General features: G+C 42.0%; 2 protein-coding genes and 1 long non-coding RNA gene across 7 annotated transcripts in view; 1 reads left to right on the forward strand and 2 right to left on the reverse strand.

Moving 5' to 3' along the window:
• Positions 1-13,276, reverse strand: part of cep350 (centrosomal protein 350) — a 31,686-nt gene extending 18,410 nt beyond the window's left edge. For 3 of the 4 annotated variants that reach the window (XM_035646668.2, XM_035646669.2, XM_035646666.2), the window contains exons 1-15: positions 12,899-13,276; positions 10,767-10,862; positions 10,560-10,603; positions 10,290-10,398; positions 10,032-10,194; positions 8,624-9,273; positions 8,362-8,475; positions 7,951-8,079; positions 6,247-6,366; positions 4,196-4,938; positions 3,939-4,054; positions 2,231-3,255; positions 1,379-1,520; positions 943-1,112; positions 591-765 (exon numbers count right to left, since the gene is read on the reverse strand). In XM_035646668.2, coding sequence (XP_035502561.1) covers positions 591-765; positions 943-1,112; positions 1,379-1,520; positions 2,231-3,255; positions 3,939-4,054; positions 4,196-4,938; positions 6,247-6,366; positions 7,951-8,079; positions 8,362-8,475; positions 8,624-9,273; positions 10,032-10,194; positions 10,290-10,398; positions 10,560-10,603; positions 10,767-10,842 — 3,776 coding nt within the window. In that variant the 5' untranslated portion in view covers positions 10,843-10,862; positions 12,899-13,276. Of the gene's footprint in view, positions 1-590; positions 766-942; positions 1,113-1,378; positions 1,521-2,230; positions 3,256-3,938; positions 4,055-4,195; positions 4,939-6,246; positions 6,367-7,950; positions 8,080-8,361; positions 8,476-8,623; positions 9,274-10,031; positions 10,195-10,289; positions 10,399-10,559; positions 10,604-10,766; positions 10,863-11,681; positions 12,038-12,898 lie in introns of those variants that run through there. The other variant, XM_035646667.2, reaches the window with a different exon arrangement.
• A 1,263-nt stretch (positions 13,277-14,539) lies between these two features.
• LOC118317735 (voltage-dependent R-type calcium channel subunit alpha-1E) overlaps positions 14,540-27,874 on the forward strand; it is a 74,684-nt gene continuing 61,349 nt past the window's right edge. For both annotated transcript variants that reach the window (XM_035646670.2, XM_035646671.2), the window contains exons 1-2: positions 14,540-14,626; positions 23,242-23,780. In XM_035646670.2, the coding sequence (XP_035502563.2) occupies positions 14,624-14,626; positions 23,242-23,780 (542 nt within the window). In that variant the 5' untranslated portion in view covers positions 14,540-14,623. The remainder of the gene's footprint in view (positions 14,627-23,241; positions 23,781-27,874) is intronic.
• LOC118317737 lies at positions 17,447-26,124 on the reverse strand. The gene is made up of 5 exons (XR_004795515.2): positions 26,039-26,124; positions 21,281-21,403; positions 20,037-20,177; positions 17,720-17,903; positions 17,447-17,505 (listed from the first exon to the last, which is right to left on the reverse strand). It is a non-coding gene; the product is annotated as an uncharacterized LOC118317737 (long non-coding RNA).

Here is a 27,874-nt window from a genome sequence, read left to right on the forward strand (position 1 = left end):
GTCTCCTCCTGTTGCTGGGCACTGCACGGCTGCTTAAATCTGAAAGTGCTCAACAGAACAGCAAGCCACAAGGCTGTTTGGACTGGCATTCTCCACTTGGGCTCCGTTCGTGCAGTTTAGTAGTTGGTCATGCCCAGATAAATTAACCTTTGGGTAATTACGGTAGATGCCCAAGTGGACGTTTTTGAGAGGTTGGAACAGCAACAACTGAAAAGACCCAACGCTGAAAGATCCCATTCATCTCCGAGTGCACGTACCAATTGAAAATGTAAATAAGGCAGCATAAAATGCCAAAGTATGACAACAGCACCACCACTCTTCTGACAAATGTTTTTTGTGGGTTCAGTCACACTGAAGGTAACAGAAAACACAACGGAATGAAATAACAGAGACAACGGAATGAAATAACAGAGACAACTGGATGAGTGTGTAATTCACACTTGTGGCAACACCACTCAATGATCATCCACTTCTATGAAATCACTGCACATATGATTCAGTTTGATATCGTATAAGTGTTCTATACCGAAAAACACACTGAAAACAGGAATGTTGCACCTGGACAGTTTTCATCTTCCGAGGATCATTACCTTTGGTGAGAATGCCCCGAGGGTTCACTGGAGTGGACACTCTTAGCATCGCTCTGGGCAGAGCTTTTGTCTGAGTCCCTCATCCTGGAGTCAGAGGATAATACATCCGACGGAGGTGAGCAGGAGCTCCTCTGCTCTCCCACCAGAGTGCCATCACTCTGGTCCGATGCTGTGCCTGTAAAGGAATGGAGTTACATTGTGCAGCAGCAAGGTTTGTGATTGCAAATGGCCATACAGAGGCAATTTCCTTTATTTCTATTTTAGTTTTTAAAAAACTTAAGAATTCAGGCTCATAGCATGAAAACATGCCGACGCTCTCGCATGGAACATGCAAAGACACACGGATTCTCACCTCTTTTTCTGGTGGAGTGCTTAGAGAGGGGCGAGGAGCCAGACGTTGAACCAGAGGAAATACGTGGTGAGTGAACAGATGAGTGAAAGGATGAATGGTGGGAATGAATGCCTCCTGCACTTTTCTCATAAGGAGACCTTCTCATCAATTCCTCAAAGTGACTGTTCACACTGACAGAGAGGAGAGAAAAGTGTGAACAAATCACTTTAGATTAAAGTTAGAATCTTTGATACACAACAAAAATATTAACAATCAGAAACTGTATGTCTCATGTTTGTATTAGTTATCCTCCTTCTAAAAAGCCTGCATCATAGATTTATATGAACTCATGAAAGATTGCTGTCCGAGAGGACTGCATGAGCTTTTCATCTGTGAGACGTGAATGCCACCTAGTGTTCACTTGAAGATATTCTGTATATGCAGTTTTTCCTTTTACCTTGGTGATTTTGATCCTCTCCTTAACTGGCCAGTGGTTCTGCTGCTATGTGATGACACAAAGTCGTCTTCATAAAGTGCTGCGTCTCCGAGCCCATTTCCAGAGTGAAAAGATTGAGAAGGGGTTGAGTTCCTCTCACTCACTGTAGGACAAGGTGGAAACAAAGCAGACAAGAAATATTTAGGAACTTGTGTAGGCTGATTGTCAGTGTGTTGTGTGTGTGTGTGTGTGTGTGTGCTTATTCATGAGTACAAAAATAACTACAAGCATCTTTACTTTTTTCTTTCTAGTTGCTTTCAGACGTGCACTGAAGTCTGGAAATTTTCCTGAACTTTTCCAGAGGGGCTGCATGTGAGAACGCAAATGTTGCTACAGACATTTACCGAAACTTTTCCTTCCACCTGCTCAGAGTGAGCCCATGTGAGAATACGGCAGGAAAATCTCTGGAAGTCTCATTGTGAGTGAGTGGGCATGTTGTTGACTGTAAACAAAAACACTGCTTTCCGCAGCAGAATTTTCGTCATGTCCTGCCTCCTGCATGCTCTACCCAGACACCACAGAATGTTTCAGAAATGTTAATGCCGTTGTGAACGCTTCTGACTCAGACAAGCCCCTGCTGCGTTCGACATTTGAGAACAACAAACTCCTGAAAATGCCCAGACCCAATTTTCCAGAGGTCATGTCTGAAAACATATTCTGTTAGCAACAAATAATATAATAAATATCAAAAGGAGGAGAAAAGTTCATAAATCCACTGACAAATAACAAACTGACTCACCACCCACATCTAGAACAGAAAACTCGACTGACATATTTTCCTCTAAATGGAAAGGCACTCACAAGCAAACCAACCTTTAACATAGCCATGAAGGTTCTTGGTGAAAATGTTGATTACGCTTAAAGGGCTTCCTTTGTTCAGCTCTTCCCAGGCCGCCTTACTGCTGTCCTGCTGAGCACATGGGGGGCTGAGGGCCGAGCATCTTGCCGCCTCCCTCTGGAACTCAGGCAGCCGCTGGTAATCCCTTCTTACACCGGCACAGTAGTCTACTGCGTCCGGCCGATCTGCTGGTCGAGATACACGATTGCTGGAGGGGTGAGGAGGGCTTGCCTCATCCTCTGAAAAAAAACTCCCTTCACTCAGAATGGGACCCTCACTGAGAGAACCGGCACTTGAGTCATGGAGATCTATTTGATTCTCCACCTTGTCGTAGCCTATCCTTTGAGCCATTTTATCCACTATTTCTACCTTTTCCAAGCCATTGACTAGCTTCCCACTCTCTTGTGTATAACTGTTGAAGGTGGGCCCTGTTACTGTTTGTGGATTGGTCAAATTGGTGTGTGTACTCCTCATTTCTTTCTGTCCCGTGAGGGCATGCAGATTGCCTGCTCCTGGAAAAGTTGTCCCATTATATGAACGATGACTTGTGCTAGTCAAAATCCTCTGGAAACTTAATGCTACATCATTATTTTCAGCGGCAGCTGCTTCTGTCCAGAATCCATCATCAAGATTAGCCAGGGAGGGTCGAGGGGGCAAAATAGTATCCATGTCCATTGAAGTTGCCGTACCGTAGTTGATGCCTTCCCCTGCAATCTTCCGTGCCTCACTCTCTATTCGGTTGGAGAGGGATGCAGCGGTGGCCTTGAGGGCCTCAATGCGGGACATCTTGGAATGTGACCTGTTGTTGGGTGCTGTAGCTGGCCTCTGGGTGTGCCTGATGTCACCGGCGGCCCCTGCCGTCTCAAGCCTGAGAAGCTGAGAGAGAAGATGGTCACCAAAAGGACCTGGCAAACTTCCGCTGGGACTAGATGTAGGTCGCACAGCAGGGCTCAGGCGGTCTGGCTGACGCAAAGAGGCAACTCCTACATCCAGATCATTCCTGAGACAAAGCAAGAAAGAAAAGACAATGTTAACAGGAGAGAAAAAAATGTATAAACAGCCTGCTTTCAGAGATCTTTCATTCTGCCTTGACATCTGCATCTCCATTCCCCAGCAAATGTAGCTACAGTTTTGAATACATGCATTACTAGCCTGATACATAACTGTTAAAAGTAGAGCACAATAATCCTGTCTACATTTGCAAAATCATGACAGTGTACACTGTAACCAGATGAAAAACAATAATTAGAACAAACATAATCCCTCAACATACACAGAGGGGGAACATTTAAATCATTAAAACCTTAATCTTTATTTTATGTTATCTTGTTATATTATTATCAGTGAGAGTTAAAGTCCCTGTAGTGGTTTTCTTCAATCCTATACTCAAATTCTGAGAAAAAAAGGCTTTTGAGGCACTTGCAAGGGGTTTTCATAAGAAACAAGCAGGAACACAAAAACAAAAAACAACCTGAGAACACAGTTTCTCTGTTTGATACAGTCAAGTGATTCCAGACAAACTTTACTTCCAAGAGAGATACAAGAATTTTCTAAGAAATTCAATACAATTACTTGCAGCAAGGTTATTTTTAATCGGTGTGTATGAATCTGTGTATAGGGAGGTTATTATTCTGGTGAGTTAGTGAGCAAAGCAGGCAGTTTTGTGTGTGTGTGTGTGTTTACCTGGATAATGGGGGTTGCTGATCATTTAAAGACCTATCGCTGCTCGAGGGGCTCTGCGGTGCGTCTAGTCTTTTGTTTTCTTTGTCTGATTCTCCAGAGGGCTGGTACATAGGTCTCTGTTGGAACATGTTAGAAATATATATTTCATTTCTAACAGATGGGGAAAGTGAATTTTCTCCTTTCATTAAGTTAATCATTCCACCAAGCTATCATATATTAATGGTATAGTCATGTTTCATATTTTTTATGTACAATACCATTTGACTATAAGGAGCAGCAGGGTGAATCCGAGTGGTATCCTCGCTGAGATGGGCCTCCTCCAGCAGCAGTTTGTTGTAGGTCTCCTGTAGTCGCTTTTGTACAGGAGCAACAGTTGTCTCGCTGGGAAAGGCCACTGTTTTAGCGACTTCTCTTTGCTTCCTGTAGAGCTCCTGCAGTCTTTGGTTTCTTCTCTCTGTCTCCTCTCTGAGTGACCTCTTCTCCTCTGCCTGGCGTTTCTTCCTCTCCTCTTGTTGTCGGGCAATGTACTGGCGAACGGAATCTGCATCATAGTGTCGCTTTTTGTGTGCTGCGTCCGCCATGTTGGCAGCCTCTGATCGTTGTGTAGTTGGGCTGGCGCTGTGGCATCCTCTGGAGGAGCTACCTGTGGCCACTGTAGTTCCCCAAGCAGACATTGGATTCCTTGTTCTTGACCCTGAACCCCCTCTCCCTCTCCTACCATTGCTCCCACCCCGGGATCTTTGACGGGCCCTCTCCTCCTTCTCAGCTGCTTTACACTCCAGCTGAAGGTCATCAAGTATCCCCTGAATGTCTGCTGACAAACGGGCTGTGCTTATACCCACTGGCACCTTGTCCTGAGCTGCAGACAAGGGGCTTGATGTGGCTGCGGAGTGGCTTTTTGATTGCTCTTGAAAACTAGTGTGGGGCCTTTCTGTGCTGCTGGGGCGAGAGCGTCGGCTTGATTTTGAGCGTTGGTCTGAACTGGAGCGGCGATGGGAAGCTGGAGGACATTTACAGAAAAGATGTTACAGTTGGCAACTGGTAATCAATTTGATAATAGAAAGAACCACATACACGCATAATACAGAGCATGCTGCTAAACAGCGTCAACAAAGTCTTTAAGTGGAAAATATGTTGATAAAACACTAAACATTTTTAAATTTGAGATCACGATTCATGTTGAATCAGAGGTATGAGTTTGTGATTATTTATTACATTTTTAACTCTAAATTTGTATGAACTGCTTTGCTGATTATCTATGACTAAAGTCTGAAATAAACAGATTTGCCATTATCGAAAAACATTGGATGATCTAACGTGACTGCAGCAAATAACATTTAAAAAATTAAAAAGTACTTGGCCTGGACACAATGCAATAACTGAATATGGCTTGGAGGCTGGCTTGCACTCTAATCTGGGCCAATTTGAAAAGTCTCACCTAGTTTTGACAGTATATAATCCAAACAGTGTTTTTTTTTTTTTAGAACATGGCTGTAGTGAGCCTCATCGCATCTCTCTGTCCCACTCTGCCATTCCCCAGAGTACACTGTGGGCTAGCTCGAGAAATCAGGCCATGTCTAATTTGTGCATCCAACCACAACAAACAGTCAATCTCTATTCCTTCCGGTCAATGTTACACAGCACAAATGTAGCTAGCAAATGCATCCGTATATGTGAGTGTGTGAGTGTGTGAGTGTGTGTGAGTGTGTGAGTGTGTGTGAGTGTGTGAGCCAGTGAGACATGATTTAGTTGTGTAAGAACAGCAGCAGATACAGACTCTTAATTTATTAATATTCCTTTGTCTGGTTAAAACTGCAGTCTTGATGTCAAACTGTGAGTTTCATACATGCAAAACCTCTACAAGAAACTAGGGATAGTCTATTATACTTTTTACATGGATAAAAAATCCACGAAGGTTACGACAACCAGTGTACAACTGTATGTGTAATAGTATAGATCAATGGCAATTTGACAAAACTGATTTAAATAAAATCTAATTTACAACTCAGTAAATTTTGTCCTATATGCCACTGGGCATAAATAATGCAGAGAAGACATTTTTGACATCAAGCTGAGATGTTTCGAGTAGCTCTTTAAATCCTAGTACAAAGCTAATCGCCTTTGCTGTCCATGTCCTTTTTATTTCTTTCTACAGCAAGAGCATTGGACAAATGATCAAAGCTGAGATAAATGGGTTAACGGTAATCTGAGTCGGCTGTTGGAATCATAAAATTGGCGAACATAGTAATTAAGAGCGGGTTATAGTGTTGTGTTTATGAGGGTGAGAGCTTAGGTCTCCAGGTCCCACCTGCTCTGCTCAGTCCGTCAGTTGGATGCGACAGGTTTTCTTCTCTGGGCAGCTTGGGACCTGAACCCAGCACCATCTTTACCAGCTTCTGGCCATCCCGCCACGAAGCCGGGCTAATCACTGCCGAGAAGGAGGAAATTAATTTGCAGAAGGCACTGCAATGCAATATAGTTCATGCTGGTTTCATGGAACATGATTCCATTTCTTAGCACATAATGTATATATAAAGACATGCCACCAATGGAACAGATTCACTGAAATATAAAAAAAAATATTGGAGAAAAGAGGAGTGACAAGAAAAGTATTTGATAGACAAGGTGCATAGATTTTGCAAGACCAATTTAAACAGCCGCTTAATCCAAACCTTTTATTATGAAAAAGACGTTTCTGTGGGATTTATCAAATTAATTTGCTGTTTACACGCATCCACCAAAATTATATTTCCCTTCTTATTCCTAACAATAATCTGTCAAATACATTTAATTTTATTTTACACACTTTCCTGTCAATATCTGTTTCTCGGTTTTATGCCACCAGCACAGTGCAACAGGTCCAAGTAAATTTTTATTTATCAAACAGCAGTGTCTCTTTCCCTGGAATAATCTCAAGAGCACATTTTACCATGACTGTGTTATACTGAAAAGTAGTTCCTGGTAATGAAGCTGAACATCCGCTAACTAAGCAGCTGTTTGTACTCGGTGTATGAGCCATCTGACCCTGGACACAGATTTCAGGGGGCTATTTATAGGACTGTGCCAACATGAAACAGAGACCACCCAGACATGAGGGGCAACACGAAAGTTGGAAGAAACCATAAACAGAGTGAAAGAGAGCTAGAGTACAGGAGATTGGTACAGGATTTTACTTGGGATGTTCACGCCATGTCCACATCACTATATACCAAATAAAAGCCTGTGTTTGTGTTCAGGTCAACAGAGACAGGTCAAGACAGCGAGTGATACTATTAACACGTGTGACTTTGGAAGCATGTTTTCTCAGCTGTCAGAGACATGCTATGCCCAGGATACCAAAGCATGTGGCTCTAAGCCTTCTGTGTGGTTGTCTCTGTGCTACTTGCTGGTCACAAACTACATGTCATACATACTGGACATTTCTTCAGGGATTAGTGTCTTGATGCAACCTCGAAAGCCACAGTGACTGGAGTTCATGTGTTCATGAAAGAACACAGTGAATGCAGTAGTCCGAAAGCTATTATCCGCTGTCTGGTTGAGGCATTTATGACATTGACTCATTTGAATTCAAACAAAATAATTTATAAAAGTATTGTTTGATTTTTATCTTGCATGAAATGAAATGAGTGTGTGAGTGTCTACATTAATCAAAAGACTAAGCGATGAGGTCAACCAACTTGTTACTGAACTGAAATCAGCAAGAACAAGTGCGCTGAGAAAAATCATTACAAAAAATATCTAATCTAAAATCCATCTATAAATAAAGGTAGATAAGAAACAGAATACAACCGCGCTATTAAAATGTCAGATGTTAAAACAGCAAAGTCAGTTGAGGAAAACCTTCTAATCACAGAGATGGTTCAACACTTGAGGCTCATGGTTTTGGACTATACACTGACCCGCAACAAAATCCTGGCCACACTGTCCCACATGCTTAGCTTTCTTACTGTCACTAATTAAAAATAGATCAGTGGGTGGGTTGGCCCTCACACATAAAAGAGGATTATTATACCTGGTTTTGCAATTAGGTCAGAGGCAGGGTCCGCTCTGTGGACCTTCCTGATTGGTTTGGGAGGCCTCCTCTCTTTGGACCTATCTGCTCTCTGTTCACTCTGCTGCTGATGTCTGGATCTGGTGTTCTCTGTGGAAAGAGGACACGTGTAGAAAATAAGCCAAAAAGCAACGCCAACTGACTAAAAATTCTTAGTTCAGAAGAAAAAAGGTCCATTGGCTGAACCAACAAGCTCGGTGCATGGGGTCAAACATTTCGGATATTATTCCAAACAGAGTGTAGATCAGGTTTTTTATGCAATTAGCGTAGTTACGCCCTATATGAAAAACCAAAGACACAATAGATGACTGATCGCGACAAATCTGTCTCATAATAATAGTCATAATAGCAATGTTTGTGTTGTGTGCTTACCAGCAAACTGTCGTGACAGGTCTCTGTATACGTCTCTGCTCAGGTTATGAAACTCATCCTCCTTCCACACTTTCCCATCAGGAGTCCGAATCTTTGTCTCAGTACTGTTGAAACCTGAAAGTAAAGCGATAGAATGCTCAACATGCATCATCCTGTTTCCTACTAAATTGCTCAAATTCCCAAAACAGCCATTATTTCAAGTAACATTTTTCAGACAAATGAGAAAGTGAAACATGTGGGGCCAATCTTATAGTCAAGATACCTTTGTAAATAGGTGCACGCGGGGCAGCTGCAACTTTCCGTGTTTTTGCTGTGGGCATGTTGTTGGTAGAAGCTTTGTCAGTCCCCACAGCTGCCATTATAGGCTGCTCTAGAAAACCCAGCAGTTTCTCTCTCTCTGCAGTCTCCTCCAGATGTTGTCTCTGCCTTCGAATACGCTCTTTGAGCTTCTCCAGTTTGTCGTCAGGCTGATGTCGCTTTAGGCTCTCCAACCTCTGAGAAGCTGAGCCAGGGCTGGTGGAGGGTGTTCTCTCCCCTCTGGGTACAGAGCCAGGGGCTGGAGCGAGACATGGGCTTGACTCTTGGCTGTCCATGCTGACTTGTGCTTTGGGCATCCTTTCCTCCTGAGCCCCCTCCCTCAAAGGGGCTCTTACACCTGCGGGATGTGACTGGATTCCAATTGTCTTCAGGATATCCAGGGCTGGCTGGTCATTGAGGTAGCGGACCTCGGTGCTCTCCAGAGCTGAGGAGTGTGTACTGTCCAGGTCCCTGTCTGTCTGCTTGTCCCTGGTGTCCCTCTGGTAGACAAGCTGGCTGAGCAGAGGATCTGAGGATGGGTACGAAGACCCTGGAACCGAATGCAGGCTGTAGGACTCCAGCTGAGAGGATGGATGTGCTGGAGGGGTGGCCCCTCTGGAAACAAACCAGATTACAAGGGATCAGGAAGAGGATCAAGATTTACTCTTAATTTACTGAGTATACAGAAGAACACATTTGTGGGTGGTTAAAGGACATGGGTGGAGGAAACAGCATATTCACTCGTGTCACTTTAGTTTAATGATGAATAATATTAAAAGATAGAACAGTATTAAAAGGAAAATTTCGGATTATGGTAATGCCAATCTTACACACCAATACCGACAGACAGAAAAATAAAATAACACTAAAAAGGGAACTGAATGTCTTAGACATAAAACAATTCTGAAATATTTGCCCGGTTTAATATTTAAAATTCAACCTTGTATATTGTTAGCAAATAAAATATTTGTAACTTGTGTAATTTACTGTAAAGGTGCAACATATTCACATTTGAAATCCAGTAATTCTGTCACACCGTGTGACAATACTTAAGACAGACCATTAGGATTTTGAAGCATTACTGTGAAGCTAGAGACTTGAGCTGCTGAAGTACCTGTAAGCTACTCAGCCACAAGCAATTCAGTGGAGATGTCAAGAACATATGGTCTCTGAATAGAAGTCTTGAAAATAGCATTCAAAAAGCATTGGGGACTGGTTGTTACTTAGGTAAAAAAACTCTCCTGAGGTTTCATGTATAAACAACAACCTGACAACAAACAACAATAATTACAATGATGATATCACAGCCAAGGTGGGCAATAAACAGTGTATTAAGGATGTTTCATAAATGCATTTTAGTGCAGTATTTATACCTGTATGAGACCAGTGGTTCCCTGAACTCCACACTAGTGTTCCTGCAGACATTGCTGTCCTGGGTAGTATTTCGCAGTGGGCTGCGTGAACTGCTCTTTTCTGGACTCTGCTGACTTCGCCCCCCGCGCTTCGAAAACCCTCCATTGTCAGCTCCATGCCCATCTGACAACACAGATAGCGGTTTTGAAATTGCAGTAGATATGACAAAGAATTTAACTATTTTGCAAAATGGAGCTTTATATTTTGGAATAACTCACCCCTGCAGCGGACCATCCTGGACAATTTGTCCTTGGGGGGTTCCATGACTGAGTCCAAGAGAACCCCTGTCCCTGGCACTGCCTCTAGATGGTTCTCTATATGCCGCAACTACACAGAGAAAATACACGTCTGACTTCTTGGATTATGTGAACTTGAAAGGGAGTTATCGCCATTATTAGATATTGCAAACTGTACTTCTTCACTTCTATGAAATGGCAATTGTTTCGGAACAAAATCATTTGGCAGAACAGTGGTGCAGTCGTACCCACCGCAGCTTTGGACTGAGCCAAACTTTTCCATGCAGATGTCAGCTCTGATAAAGAGGAAGAGAATAAAAATCATCTTAAAAATGTGAGCGGGAACCTTTTGCTATGTAAAACCCATGTGACACATCTAAATTATGAATTTCAAATTAAGTGATTGCACTGAGTGATAATAAACACTACTACTACAACCAACTAAAATGTATTACACACCTGTGCCAATATTATGATTGGTAAGCTGCTGAGCAGAGCTTTTAAGAGACACCTCAGTCCCCCTGCTCCTCCTCATCTCTCCCGTTCACCTATGCCCTAAATTAAACAGAAAAATCATAATAAATAAGAATACTAAGCAAAGGTACACTAATGACAACACAAAAATTTGCTAAAAACCGAAACAAACAGTATATACTCTTGTACTATTAACTATTATAACATACACGGTGAGCACAAACACAAAAAGCATCAAGCATTTTAAACAACACATTGACTTGGGCAGAAACAATAGAAATAAATAAATAAGCAAGCTTTGATTCATGCCTAAGCTTTTATGACAGCCTGTTGACAGCAGATTACTGTCACTGTGCCATTTAAAACCGGTCCTACAGCAGAACATTCCTCAAAAGATTTCTATAAGAGAAGGGGAAGCAAAACTGAAGGTTGTGACACGTCAGCCATGCGATGTTTACTTAAAACACCTGTAAGTCTGAGCACTGGCGTCTGGTCCCACCTAGATATGACTCTCTCAAAGATCAAGAGCGACTGTTTTGTTCTGATCAGGGAGCAGTCTTCCTGAGTCAATACTGTGGCGATTTCTTGACAACTTTGCCACTCTGATTAGTTAATCATAGCATTAATCGAAACAAGTCTAATAAATGCCAACTATTTGACAGTGTGTGAGTCACAAGTAGTTCTACAGAAGTTATTTCGACTGTGCTCATAAGAATCACATGACGCCGCCTTGAGGTGATAACGTCCGACTGAGAGGGAAAACAGGACGGAAAGTGTTGTTTCTGCATCAGCAGGATTTCTGAGTAACAGACCTCCATTATTAACTCAGGGCCATACACAGATGACCACTACTGAGGATAATCAATAATGCAGACAACAACCAGCATCATGTGTCTTTACCTGTTAACTGAATCCAACACATCTGGTGTGAGAGACAAAAAGCAGCTTAGATGATTTGTGCCAATTCAGAGTCAATGCATAACATTTGTAAGACACATTTCCTGCTGATGTTATCTTCCGCCGTCAGCTTATTAGGAACCAAAGAGTCTACAAACAACAAGCTCGACCCAGGACTGGAGGAGTGTGTAACGGTCCTGTGTGGCTGTCAGTACAAGCGCTTGGTCTCCACGAAGTCCATAAGCGAACGTTTGTTGAAATTACAAACTTGTCGAGAGGAAGTCGAAGCCATCGGAGAAAGAAACGACGCTGTCGGAAGATTGTTAGGTGCCAAACGACGCGAGTTAGCCAATGGGAGGCGGCTCGCTTCCAGTGGAACAATCCAAGATGGCGCGTAGCTTCTTCTTCGCTCGGCGACTGCGGCGCCGCTCGGCCGCCGCGGCTCGGTGCTGCCCCACGCGGGCGGACACCACACCCCCCCGACACGAAGGTAGGGACATGGACAGTTGCACTATTGCTTTCGACCACCGAAGTCACCACTGTGCCTTTAGCACCACCTCACGAGCCGGGCCGTGAAGAAAAAGAAAAAAATAATGCCATGTTTGACTTTATTGAGGCGTGATTGTGTAACGTTACACGATCCCCCTGGCGTCACATCGGTCTCCCCGAGTATGGCACTGAAGAGTTAAACTCCCATTCGAGGATTAAGTAGTTTTAACATGATTTTGTACAACATCGCGAGCCTGATTCACACTGACGGTACATCTGGACTGGCGCGGGTATTATTGAAGACGTTAAACTATAGTAAGACTATTTAATAAGACCAAATGCAATCAATTAAAAGCAACCAATTGCCATCCGAAACATATCCAAGAAACATAACTTGTGTTGTTAGGGGCTACGGCTGAAACACCCTGACCAGGAGTTATTCACCACACAATCCACCATGTCTCCACTTTCGGGTGTGAACTAACAAGCAGGGTGTTACTATCTTTTGAATATCTCTTTTATCTACACTAACTCAACTTTTTACCGATCATCTTCGACTTTCAAGGGCAACCAATGCATGTCCAAAGACTGAGCCTCCAATTCATTACAACCACTGACTCCAAGATGACTTATTTCGAAATGCCTTCCGGTCCAGGGAATAGTCGGAGCCGCCAACTCGAGAGAGTTTGGTAACTTGGCTGACCGCTGCTTTACTGAGACATAACACGTACCTCTAGGGAAATGATCCGAGGTGTCTAGATGTCCACATTCATGTCGACGTCCTCATTGTAAAACAATCCAAACTTCCCCAGAAATCTTCAGTTTCGATCAGCTGTCTGTTTGCTAACGTTAGCGTTAGCCAGCTAACGTTAGCAAACCAAGGCTAGCTCGCAGTTGTACCAACTAAGCTAGCAACTTTTTCTAGCGACATGCACACATTGTTGTCGTCTCGGCGATGGTCCGGGGAATCATATCTGCAGCTCAGCTGTGAGATTCCTGGAAATAAAAGGTCGCTGCCCGCTTCTTAGGTTACCGCTCCGATCCCCGGGTTACTATGTTGATGTTTCTCAACGGTGAAACTGAAGTATCCAGGGCGAGTTGGTAGCCGAGACCGAACTATCGCGAGAGTTAGGCGACGTCAAACGCTGCGGTAGCCACTTACCAGCCACAGTGTTGCCCCCCGCCCCATACACACACCACATCATCATCATCATCATCATCATCATCATCATTAAAACTATTTAAGTCCCCCTTTGAATATCTGTTTGAAACACTTACTGAAACAAAGTTATTTTCCACTTAATAAAGGGATGATAAACAGTGATGATATGAGTAAAAATATGAAAATTAAAACTATATATGGTAGAATAGTTATCATACAATAAAAAACTATATAAAATAGGCCTATATATATGAAAAGTTGAAGGCACTGGATATATTTGCAAGTTTAGCTGGTTTCACATTTTCTTAAGTTAGAACTGATTTTATTGTGCAGTTGCATTTCTAAAATGTTGAAGTCAGGCCTAATCTAACAATCATCGATTAGCTGGAGCCATTGACTTTAAATATGGAATATACAGTCTATGATCAGAGCAGACGAAGATGCTTTATCAATACATTTTATGTGCGTTTACTGACACCCAGCGGCCAGAGTGCGTATCGCAAGTACGCACACACACACTATGTACACTACCGCATCACCTCGGAAGCTCCATTCATACAAAAAACATTGGGCTACGTTACCCCCACTTCCCCTGCAAAAGTTATTTTTCATCACACGATGTTGGATTCGGTATTGTATTTTTTTATTTATTTTTTGGCGTCGTATTTTTTATTTTCCCCCATTTCTTGTGGAGTTATAGGATCTTCTCTTGTAACGGTCTCTATGGTAGCGAACGGAGTGCGCGCACTTGCGCGGACGATGCTCACTGTTAACAGGTGAGTCATAAACGTGTAAACTGCAGTCTGTTATGAGCAGAGCATGGAGGCAGGCAGCAGGTGTTTCCAGGAGGTTATCGCTGCTTGTTTGACCATGAGGACGAGACGGCAACAAGTGGGTCACCTGTACTGTCCACTGTGCTGCTGGAAGTAAACATGGTGACATGCGTGTGTCATACAACCGCAGCCTTTATTGTAGTTTTTGATGGGTCCAGTAATGGGTGGGAACTTATCCAAATACACAGCTCCCCCCCCCCCTCTCTCTCTCTTTCTATCCCCCCTCTCTCTCTCTCTATCTCCCCCCCTCTCTCTCTCCCTCTTTCTACCCCCCCCCCCCCTCTCTCTCTCTCTCCCTCTTTCTATCCCCCCCCCCTCTCTCTCTCTCTCTCCCTCTTTCTACCCCCCCTCTCTCTCTCCCTCTTTCTATCCCCCCCCTCCCCCTCTCTCAGTACTGGTTGGAGGAAGTGTCGGACGTGGTCGTGTGTGTGCTTGTCATTTTCAGTGGAGAGCTGAACGAAATGGTAAGGAGCACTCGGTCTGTAGGTAAGACATCCTACCTAATGTAAATGTTTTCAAACAGGTGTTAGTTTCTTGAAAATAAAAAGACGGAAAAAAAACCCCCCACTCAGCAGACTGGCGACTGCATGGATCTTTGTCGCCGTGTCCGCTGGAGCATTTTGTCAGAAGCTAAATGTTTGTGTGCCACCCCAGAGGAGCTGGGTGCAGAAGAGCCAGGACGAGGAGCCGGGTCCTTCAGTCTTCATCGATCATGCCGATCCATCCCAGAGCTCAGTCGAGGGTTGTGAAGCTGCTGTGTGACTTTGAAATAGCCTGAAATTGTGCGGATGTAGAGCATGTTTTTGGTACTGCATATCTCAAATGAGAAGTTTAGTATGTTAGGTTTCACACCACATCCTTGTTTAGGAGACCATAGTGGGCAGAACCATGTTTCTTGTTGTTTATTCAACTCTACTCCAAAACATGACCAAATTAGCAATTTGGTTAAACTGCGACAGAGAGCTATGAGTTAGACTCATACTGAAATGTTCATATTCAGAGGGCCACAGAGCCAGTGACGGAGCAGGCAGGTGTCAGTATAAGGGCCACATGGAGGCTCCTAATTCCTAAGTATAAGCGTAAAAAACAGATAATGATACAATTTCCTGAAATCTTCAGTGTTCAATGTTCAGTCTCAAATGTTGGGCAAAGCAGTAATCATTACCTTAATGAGGCAGGAGTTAATGAGAAAGGGATTGATTAAGACGATTGAATCAAGACTAGATTGGCTGCAGTGAATGGAAAGGAAGCGTGTGTCTGACAAGTTATTGATGGGGTCTTAGATACTAACATGTCAAGACTTGCTTGCGTTACCCGAATATGAACTTGGCCGTTTGTCTCTGCCCTTTTGCATTTCTATGAACTGGGAAATTTTGTTCTATTCATTATCTTCTTGTAAACTGGCCTCACTTTGAGGCCTGTAATGGTGCATTTAGGTAACTAATCAGAACTAGCACAGCAGCATGTTTTGTCAAGTCGTGTCTGACTGTAAAGGAAGCGAAAGTTTCAACAATCAGTGTTTGTGTTGTAGATGACAGGATGCTGGGGGCAAACACTGTGTTGCCAGTTCATCATTTTACATCTCTCCTTTTCCTGAAGTACAGGCTTAGAGTTATAGTCATGCAGGCTTCTGCGATACCCAGTTACTGTTCAGCGGGTTACATGCTTATCTCAATGCTAAAATTGATCAGATTATCTTTTTTTTTTATAATCACACCTGTCACATATCACCACGAATCTGTTGGCTTTATTTTCATGTTGTGGTTGTTTGTCAGTCTTTTCTTGTCAATTGCACTGATTGATTGGATAACTCTCATTAGAAGGGCTGTTAATTGGTTTTCATGCTGTATTTGAATTAGTGCCTCTGTTAGGCACAAAGCTTAGCCCGACTGAACTGAATCTTAGGGAAAACAAGCTGTATGTTTTTTAGACCATCTACCAAAGTTACATTCAGATAGACAAGATTTAGAAAGATGATCAAGTTTAGGGTCTTAGGTTCCTACAGTAAATCACTGGTTGAAGTTGAACCTTAGATCCGGACTGATCACAAATCTATTTACCAAGAACAAAGCTGGTCTGATAAGGTCAAAAAACAACAATAACAGAAAATAGACATATTTGCATTGTCAGTCAGGTTCTTCCTACAGTTTGTCACTGGTGGCTGTTCACCAATCATAGTTTGTATAAGTGTTTATGCATTTTTTCACGTACAATGGGTATCTTAACAAAGGCTGATAGTTCTTCTAATTAATATTAGCAGATTAACATTATTTCATGTACTGGATTTTTATTTTTCACCATTCATTTGCTGCTCATATGTTAAACAGGTAAGCAGGCCTAACTCCAATGTCTCTTAAGAAGCCAATTGAATTATAGTTAATGGACATACTTGTGTCGAAGGACTCCTCCTTTATGATGTTGAGAGGACAGACAAAAAAACATTGGTTCTCCTCAGTCTTGTTGCTAAATTTGGCATAAAAAATTAAACGTCAGTGTCCTCATTTTTATTTGTTTCTTATTGTAAACTGAATGTGTATGTGCAAGATTTAATACTCTTCAAATTTCATATCAGTATATCAATATAATATTCGATTTACCCTGCACAGAAGTAGGACTATGGAGTGAAGTATGTTTTTTCATACAACAGCTGCTGAGTTGGACATCAGTACCTAAATGGCAAATCTTTTTTTCTCTAACTCATTTAAGAGCAGCTCCAGGTCTCTGCTTTATTTTGTGTTACAGTTGAAGTAATATATATACGCCAAGTCTAATGTATAGTTTATGATGTGTAGTGTAGTGGCACATTCATATTTGCATCTGGACCGTTTACGTAACAGAGTCATATGTCTTGTCATTTAATTGAAAGGTAAATACAGTATATGAGAAATATGTCTCACACTGTGAAAAAAGCAATTTGGCCATTTTCCAGCTTTTGGCCAAACACACAGATTCCTGTTTGGAGAAACTATTGCCAAAACAAATTACTCCTTTAAGTCACAATGTCTGCCGCAAGCTGTAAAACGCACTGATTGATTCATCTCTAATGGTACAGGAAGTCATCTTGTTCAAATCACGTGTAACAGCCCTGCATTGTTGTATAGCAGCCAAAGAATTTTACAAGCTTTGGGGCGCTGAGGTTTTTTTTCATAGTGGTCCCAATGATAAAGGTGATAATTCACTTTTCCATCACAACTTCAATAGGTAATTTCACAGACATCAAGTTGAAGACAAATGTAGACTGACAAATCTAAATATCTTTGACATTTTATAAGACATTTCATATTTGGGACATGACTTTATTGACATTCTCCTCGCCTTGCTCCATCAAAGTACAGGATCATTTCTACAGAGAGTAAACAGCAACAACAAAACTCTCAGCATGATTGATGCTTTTTTTGGTGTCAGTGGTTTTACCCTGGTATGTAGAGGTACTAGATATTTCTCCCTCTTGTTTTATTACTTGTACACATTCTGAAATAAAATAAGGCATCAGATTGTGAAGACTAAAATTGATAATTGCATCAAATGGCTGAGGAAATATATAAAATGTTCCTCACCTCTTGGCCCTTCCCCCATGAGGCTACTTCACCTTCCATGGATTGGACCACAGCAGTGGGGTTGTTCTATTAGTAGAGCTGATCATTACTGCTCTGATGTATCAGTAGGTGTGTAATGGTCTTTCCTGGAAGGTCATCACAGCAGTACGATCCCTTTGAGAAGCATCTCTTCATCATCTGAAGTCTGCATGTCATTTATTTTTAAAGACAAAAAGACTGACATTTTAACCTGATAAACAATATGAATTCAAAGTTGCACTTTATTGTTTGATAGTGTTGCTTTTAGGTTGAGAACTGTTATACACTTCTATGAGAAAGCAAAATGTAAGAGATGACAGAAAAAAATGAATCCACAATTTCTCTGTATTTTCACTGTGATGTCTGTTACTCAGGCTTTCAAGTAGCTGAGCTGTTCTAGCTGAGGTCCTTCACGGTTTGTGGCACAATAGTATCATAATGATAGAATGAAACTTTAATAAACCGTGCAGGGAAATACAGCTGTGGCTCAGGAGGCAGTAGAGCGGCTCGTCCACTATTCTGAAGGTCGGTGGCAGGACACTGAGCCACTCACAGTCCATTTACCATTTTCCATTCAAAGAATCATATAATAAGAATAAAAGTAAAGTGAATGGATGCATTAAATAGATATATATATATATATCTCTATTCTATTTGAACAGAGATATATGAATGAAAAATATGTTTGCAGGGTAAATGCAGGACAGGAAATTACAAATTACAAAAAATGATGTGTGTTTACATCTGGACCTCTGAAATAAAATGTCAAAAATACAATAGGTTTGCATTAATACATTTACAGAATGCATTGCATCTGCGCAGAGAATGTGTAGGTTGTGTTAGAATAAAACATTAAATGCTTTCAATTTCCAGATAAAGAGGTGATGTACTAATGATACAAAAACAACAATAAATGTAGAGGAACATGTAGATGAGTAGATTGGCAAAGTGCAGTGTAGGTCTTGTGCATTAAGTTATTATATCCTTCATCATTTTTTTATTGTCTCAGTGGGGGGATGACCTTTGTAGATACTCAGCAGGAAAACTACTGTAAGTGTGAATTGATAACATACGTTTTAGAAAGAGAAGAGAATCTTTGCTAAATGTGATTGTTTTTTGATGGACAGGGGATAATAACAATAAGACATGGTTTAAAGTAGCTCATGTTGAATGTAAGGAGTTGCGTTATGCTATTTATGCTATGTAAGTGTTGCTTTTGGTGGTGGTGGTGTGTGTGGTGTGCGTGTGCGTGTGTGTGTGCGTGTGCGTGTGTGTGTGTGTGTGTGTGTGTGTGTGTGTGTGTGTGTGTGTGTGTGTGTGTGTGTGTGTGTGTGTGTGTGTGTGTGTGTGTGTGTGTGTGTGTGTGTGTGTGTGTGTGTGTGTGTGTGTGTGTGTGTGTTTGGCCTTTGTCTGGATTTTAATGTTATCCAGATAAGTGTTATATCACACTCTATACATCTGCATATTTGCTGCTTCTGTTTGCCCACTCAAATGCTCTGCAATGTATGACATAAAGTTGTAAATTAAATATGTAGATGTTGGCACCACCTAATGCTCTCCGTATAATACAGAACAGTAATATGCAGTCCCTGTATTTTAGAGAGTCACTGCTCGAATTTAGTGGCTAGCTGAGCCAAAGAAAATTAGACCTCTCTCGGAGCATTGAAACACATTTATATTCTGCATGTCACAGACCTCTACAGTATTTATAAGTATCAGTTTTCCTTATCCTTGACAGAGCTGCCTGTCCAGCTCAATTGATCTTTGTTGTTCTGTTTTTACAAGGCAAACAGAGATATAAGTTAACTTACAACATGCACTGGTGCTTAACTGAAGAAATATGTGTGTGTGCAGAATATTGTTCTGTGCACTCTGTTCCCACTGTATTGTGATTAATAACTCCCACAGGTCTTACTGCACATTCCTATTCTGAATCTAGATGCATCACACATACAGTTGATAAAAACCTTGCTTGAGAATACATTGCAATATTCTTCCATATGGCCTGTATGATGAAGAGGAATATTTAGAATAACTTGAATAATGTGAAATAGTATCTGTAACGAGTAAAAGGGACAGCCACTTGAAAAGTAAAAGCCACAGCCACAGATTTTTAGCAATTCCATTTGCACCTAACGCCATCCTCAAAATTTCTTAACGATCACCCGCACCTTGCTCAAAGCAAGATGGATATTGTCAGCTGGCCCGAATTGCGTGCCGGATCTCCTTTTCGGACACGATACCCATTAGAGTAGTCTCAGGCGCCATAACACTTCCTGACACACATTTGGCCACTCACAGGGTTGACATTCAGGTTGAGGGTGGGATGTGGTGAAATATAATGTGTAATCCGGCAGTTGTGTGGGCCGTCGAGGGCAGCAGGTGTGAGAAGGTTCCTCGCTTGTCTGAGCCTCTCCTTCACTCCTCATTATGCAGGCACCTGATTATCCAACAAAGAGCGTTAAAGCAATTAGGGCCCTCTACAATTGTGATTCAGATTTCCCCAAGTCTTACTTCCTCTCGGCCCCTTTTATCTGACCACAAGCGACTGAGAAGTCAAGACTGGCAACATAATGGCCACCTGAAAGCTCGGGGACTTAATCTGAATTTGATCAAACCACTTCTTCGCAGTATGGTTTTGATAATTGTGAGGGTACATGAATTGCAGTGAGTATCCTCATGGCACTGAGTGTTTTTGTGGTTGAGGTCTGGCAGTATGGGTCTGTAATAATGGTCCTGATAATGGTTCAATGAGTCTCATAACATTTAAGCCTGTATTTTCGTCTAATGATGTAAGCCGTGACATAGCTTTTCCGCCTTTGTTTTGAAACTTTGTGCTAAGCTAAGCTAACATATTAGTACATTGACCAAACTGTGGAAATATTTTTTCCAAATGTGAGCTGTGAAGACTAAAGACATCACGTGTCAGTTTCAATCTCACATTGTTGATCTCACTGGCAGACGGTAGATGACCATAAACCCGGGATTTAACTGCCTCAGTATTGAAATTGTAGGTTACAAATGGTATGCATAGATAAGCACAATGTAAACGGCATTTACATAAATGCACCATGGGTGAGCAAATTGTTCTTGTTTGCTGATAAGAACTGGAGTGACTTAAAGAGTAAACTTGCCGTGATATAAGATTAAATATCCTTGTGCCTGTGTCCATTTTTTATCTTCTGGCTGAGATCTGTCCTGTAACCCTTAAATTATCATGTTTAGGTTTGGGGTTTAAATGTTGGTACCATCACATTTTATTTATATCCATCAGGGCACCTGTCTGGGTCATGTTGGTTCTTGTCTTTATTGCCCTTTCCTGTTATTCTCCATATCCAGTTCCAATTGTCTGAACTCAGTTATCCCAGCATATCAGCTAATTGTGTTGGCGTTCCTATGCAGCCAGTTTGTAAACATAATTTGCAAAATGGATTCAGTAAGCACAAGATCAATTGAAGTTCTCCTGCTATTTCTCAGATAGAGGTCCCCTGCCAGGAATCACACAATGGGCAATTTTATGGACAAATACACATACATTCATACCTCTTTATTTCACTGGCCTTTGCTGAATGAGTCAAACTCCTTGCACATCTCTTCGAAGCACTCCGTAAAGCTTGGGAGAGAAGAATGAGGGCAGGGCTTGGCAGCAACAGGTGTTTTCTGTCTCTGTTGGAAGCACAGCTCGCATCCATTAAGCAGCCACAATTAAAGCCACTTTACCTATGGTGCCATTGTTCTCTGGGTTCCAGCATTGCAGTGTTGTCATTATATACCACTAAGCCCCCAAGGAGCAATGAAATTAAACTTTCAGAGGAAATGGACACAGACAATTAGAAACTATAGAACCATCACTGATTGTTTGTCATCGTGTGCTTTGAGAATGAATCTATGCACTATCAATTTCTTTTTTTTCCTTTTTTAAATGGAGGTTACATGTCCAGTTTCAGTGGCCACCAATGTGTTTCTGTCGTGGTTTTGTTGTTGTTGATTCTTTCACCTTGCAAAAGGGATCTGATCTGTGACTTCTGTTGAGATTAAAGATCCTGTTGAAACTGCATTCACGAGTCTCTTCTCATTAACCCCTGCCATAATAGTTCTTCAACTACCTCAATTAATTTATTCATTGATTTCTGTGTTACATTGAGGTGTCAGAGAGGAGTCAGGAGCGGTCGTCTTGCAGCAGTGTGGCAGCGATCTAAGCATTGAACATGTTTCCTGTTGTAGTTTAAAACACTACTGTTGGACTACTTCATTCTTTAGTTGTGTCGCTCTAGTCAATATGGATATGAGCAATGCAGAAAGTAGTTTTGGGGGGAAAGGCCTTGAGGTATGCTATTCTTCTGCAAAATGTGATTTGAGAACTGAAAGGCTTTTCCACAATATTTATTCTAATTAAATTGTTGCAACTGCAAATGAACCAGCAAATATTGTGTCTCACTTTGCTCCTTTTATTTCTTGGGCACAGCACGACAAGCTACAAATGGTGAAAATAGTGTTGAGAAAACTGTTAAGTTACCAATACAGTAAGGTACGGGAGAGAATGTTCATTTTGTTGATATCAGGAGGTTTTAGTGGAGAGGATCTCTGGAAATCACAGAGGTGCAGTGAAACCATCATCGTCGGCTCAAGTGTGTCTCTGATCACTAGGGCTTCATTCATCACAGTGTGTCCACTTATTGACAGCAGTTTAATTATTGGCTCTCAGGGTGATTAAGCAGTCCGCTGATTTCTCATCTTATCATCTCCCTTTCACTGCTCAATATCTTCACTGCACAAGTTTGAAGATTTTTCATCTCAGAGGGGCTGTAAAACCAGCAACCTATCATTCGGCTGACTGAAATGTTGAGGGCTTTTATAAAGCAAGGGCAGTAGCAGCAGGTATTGAGAGGCTGTTGGAGCATGTCAGGATGCAAGATGTATTGTGCACCGACTTGCTTTGCATATCACCCGAAACCAAGCCAGTCCTCAGTGTTCCCACCAGATAAAGGAGAAGATAAGTTGATAGAAATAACTCTTTTCCACCCCGTTCTCCCCTTTTCCTAATTGCACCATTAAGCACAGCACTGCAGTATTATATGATTATTTTTTTTACAGGATGTGTTACAGCATCTAATCAGTTCTGATGCTCAGAGGACTGGTAATATTTTAAAGTGACTGGGGAGAGTAGTTGCTATTTGGCCATTGGCCAATTTCCTCAGAGGGTTAGTTTAATGCAGAAGCTAGAGCGGCTCTGGTGCTTGACGGATGTATACAATCCAACATCCAAGCAGAGAGTGTTACGAGTGTCTGCACCTGTGAGTGGGAATGATGTGCATGTGTAAGGTGAAGTTACTATCTGCATCTGTATCGGTAAATAACACAAAAACATCTTCTGCCCAGATGACAGTAAATTTGGACAGACGTGTTTAGTAAAATAATGGGTTATGGTTTGTACATTGATATAATTTATCTTACACATCTTTCTTTCTGTTCCATTTCATCTCTGCTCCCTTTCCTTCCTGCAGCACTATGCTGAGATCCCGGACAGTCCTCCCACCATGCTGGACTCCTATGCGGTCAGCTCCCAGTCTCTGACAGGGGACCACAATGCTTTGGGGCTACCTAGAGCTCCAGTGGGCGGTCTGGGCATGGGGGCGATTTGTGGTAGCAGTACCCCCAGACACCAGATCCTCCACCCGTCCCCAGAGGACTGTGAGAGCTGGCAGAAGCATCGCGCAGGACTGGCAAGAGGGTCCAGTCTGTATTCTGAGTCCCACTCTCTGCTGGAGCCGCAGAGTCTCTCAACCAGCTACGACACCCTCTACCTCGCACATATGTCGGGCCATGATCCCCCTCTGCATCCAAACCGTCAGGGCCTCTCTCTTGATGTGTCCTCGACTTTTGAACTTGGAGGGGGGATGCTGGGGGTGGATGGAGATTTGGCGGTCAGTCCTAATGTGATCAAGAGACGTCGGGGCGGCCTCATCGAGCAGAGGGACATTGTAAAAGCCCACCAGGCTCACAAGATACAGAGCACACCACAGGCACGACGCAAGGAGTGGGAGTGAGTATGGGGCTGCTTTAGATACAATACCCTTACAGTACCTGCTCTCTGTTATACTTTATCCAAAATAGAAACTATTTATCCTCAAAGTTTCCTTTGGGCTGTTAATCATCTGCATGTTATAGCTTCAGACGTGTTATCTTTCTCTATCTCATCATCTATTTGTCTGACCATCTTTCCAAAAAGTCAAACTTAGCATTCGTGGAATGGATACAATAGTGTGTCGATCTGAGTGATTGCTGTAAAAGTTTCATATTTGCAACTGGTTGTTTGTCACGTTGTCATATCAATCACCGATTTTGTGATGGGTTTAGAGAATATTCTTAACATGCTGAGAATATTCAACAGGATGTTGTATATATAGAGAGAGAGGGTCCTTGTGGAATTGTGTGTGTATTTACTGGTTTCCTGCCCTGCAGCGCTGTGGAATTTCTAGCTGATTATGGCGGTGACGCCCCCCTCTGTTTCCCTGCTGAAGCTGGGGCTTCACCTCTAGTGGGGTTGGCACCCTCTGTGCCCCCCCACCCCCTTCTCACCACAGGTACAGGATGCCACATCGTATGCTGAGCTATGTCTATAGCCAAAGAAACGGCCTTTGGGAGTGTGACAGCAGAAGAGAGTGGGTGGGTAGATGGGAGGTGGAGAGGAGATGGATAATGTACAATGAATGTGGGGGAAGAGAATAGATGGCTATTAAAAAAAATATATGTATAATATGATATTTAAGTCCACATGACAATAGTTGATGTGGTCAATTATTGATTCACCAGGCCTGTAGAGATGTTCTGTCATGGACTAAAAAATGTTCTCTGGCTTGCCCAATATGATTATTACAATGCCACATGACAGATCTACGCTTCTGCTGCCGAGAGAACAAAGACCAGAGTGAGTCAGGTTGCGTTACAACCATGAAAATCCACCTCTCAGGGCCACTTAGCTGCAAACCCATAGCCACCTGACAGTGGGATGGAAAATGAGATGTTGCACCTGAGCCAAATTGTGCACCTGCTATTGTTTTTCAAAGGAAATTAGTTTGGATTTAGATGAAGTGCGAGAAATATTATATGCAAAATAAAGGCTTATTTGAGTTTTTTATATTATTGGGTCCATTACCCGGTTTTCTCGGTCTCATGTTTGGCCGTTACCTAACCCTCCTTTAAGAGACCTCTTGGCCAAATATTCAGTGTTGTATATGTGAACTTTGCTGTGGACAAACATGGTCCACCGGGTATTAACTCTGATACACTCTTGACTTCTATGGCCCTGTGTCTCCCACTGAAATTTTAACTTGCACATAAGGTACTGCAAAACTCGATACAGAACTGTTGTCTGATTTCCATTCATTTATTGAGTGTATTCATGCTCCCCAGAGGAAGAACCCTTTTGTATCTTTTGTTTCCAATAACTGGTCTCTAGTGCCATTTTGTGGTCATACTGCACATTTTTTAGCCCACAAACCATAGACTTCTCACTTCTCTCAAAAAATGACTACTCACTTTATCGATAACGTCAGTAAACATTGTCCTGAGGAGTTTATGGTCTCAAGCTCTAGTTTCACTTGGTGCATGGTTGCAGGTGTAGGTGGAGCGGAACGTGCAGCGGACGAGCTCTGTCAGCTCCCCCCATCTGGCATCTTGTTCTGCTTTTAGCAGGGGGTGAGGTGTGCGTGCGTGCGTGACGACATCCTTTCGGAAGTGCTTGATAAAATAACAGTACTTAGAGTTGGCATTAACGTGACCCTAATGACAGTAATCAAACTGAATCAATGTGGCATTTTCAACTGAAACAAGAGATGTTGTTCACAAACAGGAGATCACTAAAATGTTTTGGACTTTGTTTGACCTTGGTGCTGTGTGTTTTGGAGTTTGATTTCTGTGCCTTTCCATTTCTTAATCCGAGCAAATGGCACCATGATTTTCATGCTTGCTCCACACTGAATGAGAAACAAAGCATCTGCACACTCAAATCTGTGCAAGTAAAAGTATTTTCCCTGAAATACTGGGACATTTTGACCCCAGATCCATCTCTCTTTGTCTAGAAATGGGGACCTAACCTATGCAATAATGGTTGGAGCTCAGATATTTCCTCCCCCTATACAGACTCTCTTGGCTCCTTTTCAAAAAGGAAAACTACCTCTGTGATAACTGTGCCCGATGTCACAACACTTTCAGAACTAATGACTTCAGTCCTCTGAGGACAGGGAAGACATTTCCAGTAAAGGGATTTTTTTACATGCAAGAGAAAAAAATGTGGTCTACCTGTTGAAATATCCATGTGATGAAGTCTATGTCCAACTACATACTACTCATCCAATTAAGCAGAGAATTGGTGAACATCAGAGCTCCATTAGACATAGGGGAAAGAACTATCCTGAAGCTGTCACTTTAATAATGGCTCACATCGTAGTTCCTCCCTTTGGTTCCGGGGCAGAGCACATTAATTTACATAGAGGGGGTGATCAGAGCTCATCTGGGTCACAACTTGGGTACACTGCAACCATTATTGAATTCTTACTAACAATAGACTCTGCTTCATGTTTTATGATGTCTGTTGTTTAAATACTGTAGCCTTTATCTCTATTGTTTTTTTTTATTCTGCTGTATACACTTTATATTGTTGTTGGAGTGTCCGACTGCTTCTCTGTGGACACTCTTTAATTTGTAGTTCATTATAACAGAAACTACAATTCCCATTGGTGTCTCTAGTCACTTAGGCCAAGTTGATTGGCCGTGTCCTGCAAACAGAATGGTATTTGCACAGATTGTTTCTCATTCAGTTTGATTTCTTTAAAGTCCAGCAACTCAGCCATGCAAGCCTTATAATGGATTAGCAGCGGGGGGGTTTCAACGCTTATATCAAAAGAATCATTTTGAAATGTTTCTTTTAAAATGTTTTTTGTATAGTTTTAAACACATTTCACAAAATCCTGCCTGACGTACAGTATTCGGTGTCTCTTGAAACCTCAGTATCTCCACTAATCTTCTGATTGTGAAGAAGTACTAAGAAGCTGCTTATTAACATGCCTTTGAGGAGCATATTGGCTAATTTTTTGTCAATATAAAGCCCTTAATTTATGCATGACCATATTCTACAACCACTTTGCCATTAGCGAAGTTGCCTCCTCTTCACACTTTGTGGTTTGCTAACTTGTCTTCAGTCTGAGGTCTTGATGTGAGTTGGAACCACCTACAAGTCCATTATTAAATCATTTTCAGTATGGATCTTTTCCAATTAGGTCATTATCAATGCAGAGCAAAACCACTGCTTTCTAACAGTTAACAATGGAACTACTCTGTTATCTTCACATTGGAGCTGCAGTCAGGTTTTTACTAAAAAAATATGACATTCGTACTTTTGTCCTCAGACTGATCACTGTGCACCAACACTCGCAGGAATTTCTCGTTTATCACAAACTGATATACCGTCTGTTTGTTGTCATAGTTCCTTGGCTTGTTTCTACTCTTGGCAGGGGTGTTTACAGACTTGGACAGACAATGTGTGATCCTCATTTCTTCTGATCACAGCAGCAGCTTTAAAAATTGCCTCAGTCAGAGTTTTGATTCTTTGATTCACACCAAACACAGACCTCATTTATCCACCAGTACAAACAGCAAGGAGATTCTTTGATTTCTGGTTCACAGTTTCTGTTTTTGTTGGAGTCTGCGTGAAGCATTCTGAGTTCAGCAAAGCCATAACCAAACAACTTGTTTTCTCTTTACTTTATTTCTTCACGAAGACAATATGTTTAAGTACAGATGGGAACTTTGTAGAAAAGCTATATGAGATGAAGTTCTCTTTCTCTGACTGAGCTATTATAATTTTCAAAGAGAAAATACCTGCACAATTGCATTGTTCCAATTTTTAGCTTTTATGTCTGTTTATGTATTTGAAAAAAAACAAGTTCTGTGAAGTCACACTACGAGGTGGAAAAGTAATAGTGTAGTCAGGGAAACAGTGACACCACCCCTGGTTTCAATCTGTCTCCTTCTTTCAGTGTTTGTCTCCTCACAAACCATCAGCCTTGAATGAGCGATTGCACTCCGCTGGCCTCAGAGGACCTTACACGTCCGATTGTTCTCAACCTGTTGAGCCGT

The sequence above is a fragment of the Scophthalmus maximus genome, chromosome 13, assembly GCF_022379125.1.
Source record: "Scophthalmus maximus strain ysfricsl-2021 chromosome 13, ASM2237912v1, whole genome shotgun sequence".
Classification (NCBI taxonomy): domain Eukaryota; kingdom Metazoa; phylum Chordata; class Actinopteri; order Pleuronectiformes; family Scophthalmidae; genus Scophthalmus; species Scophthalmus maximus.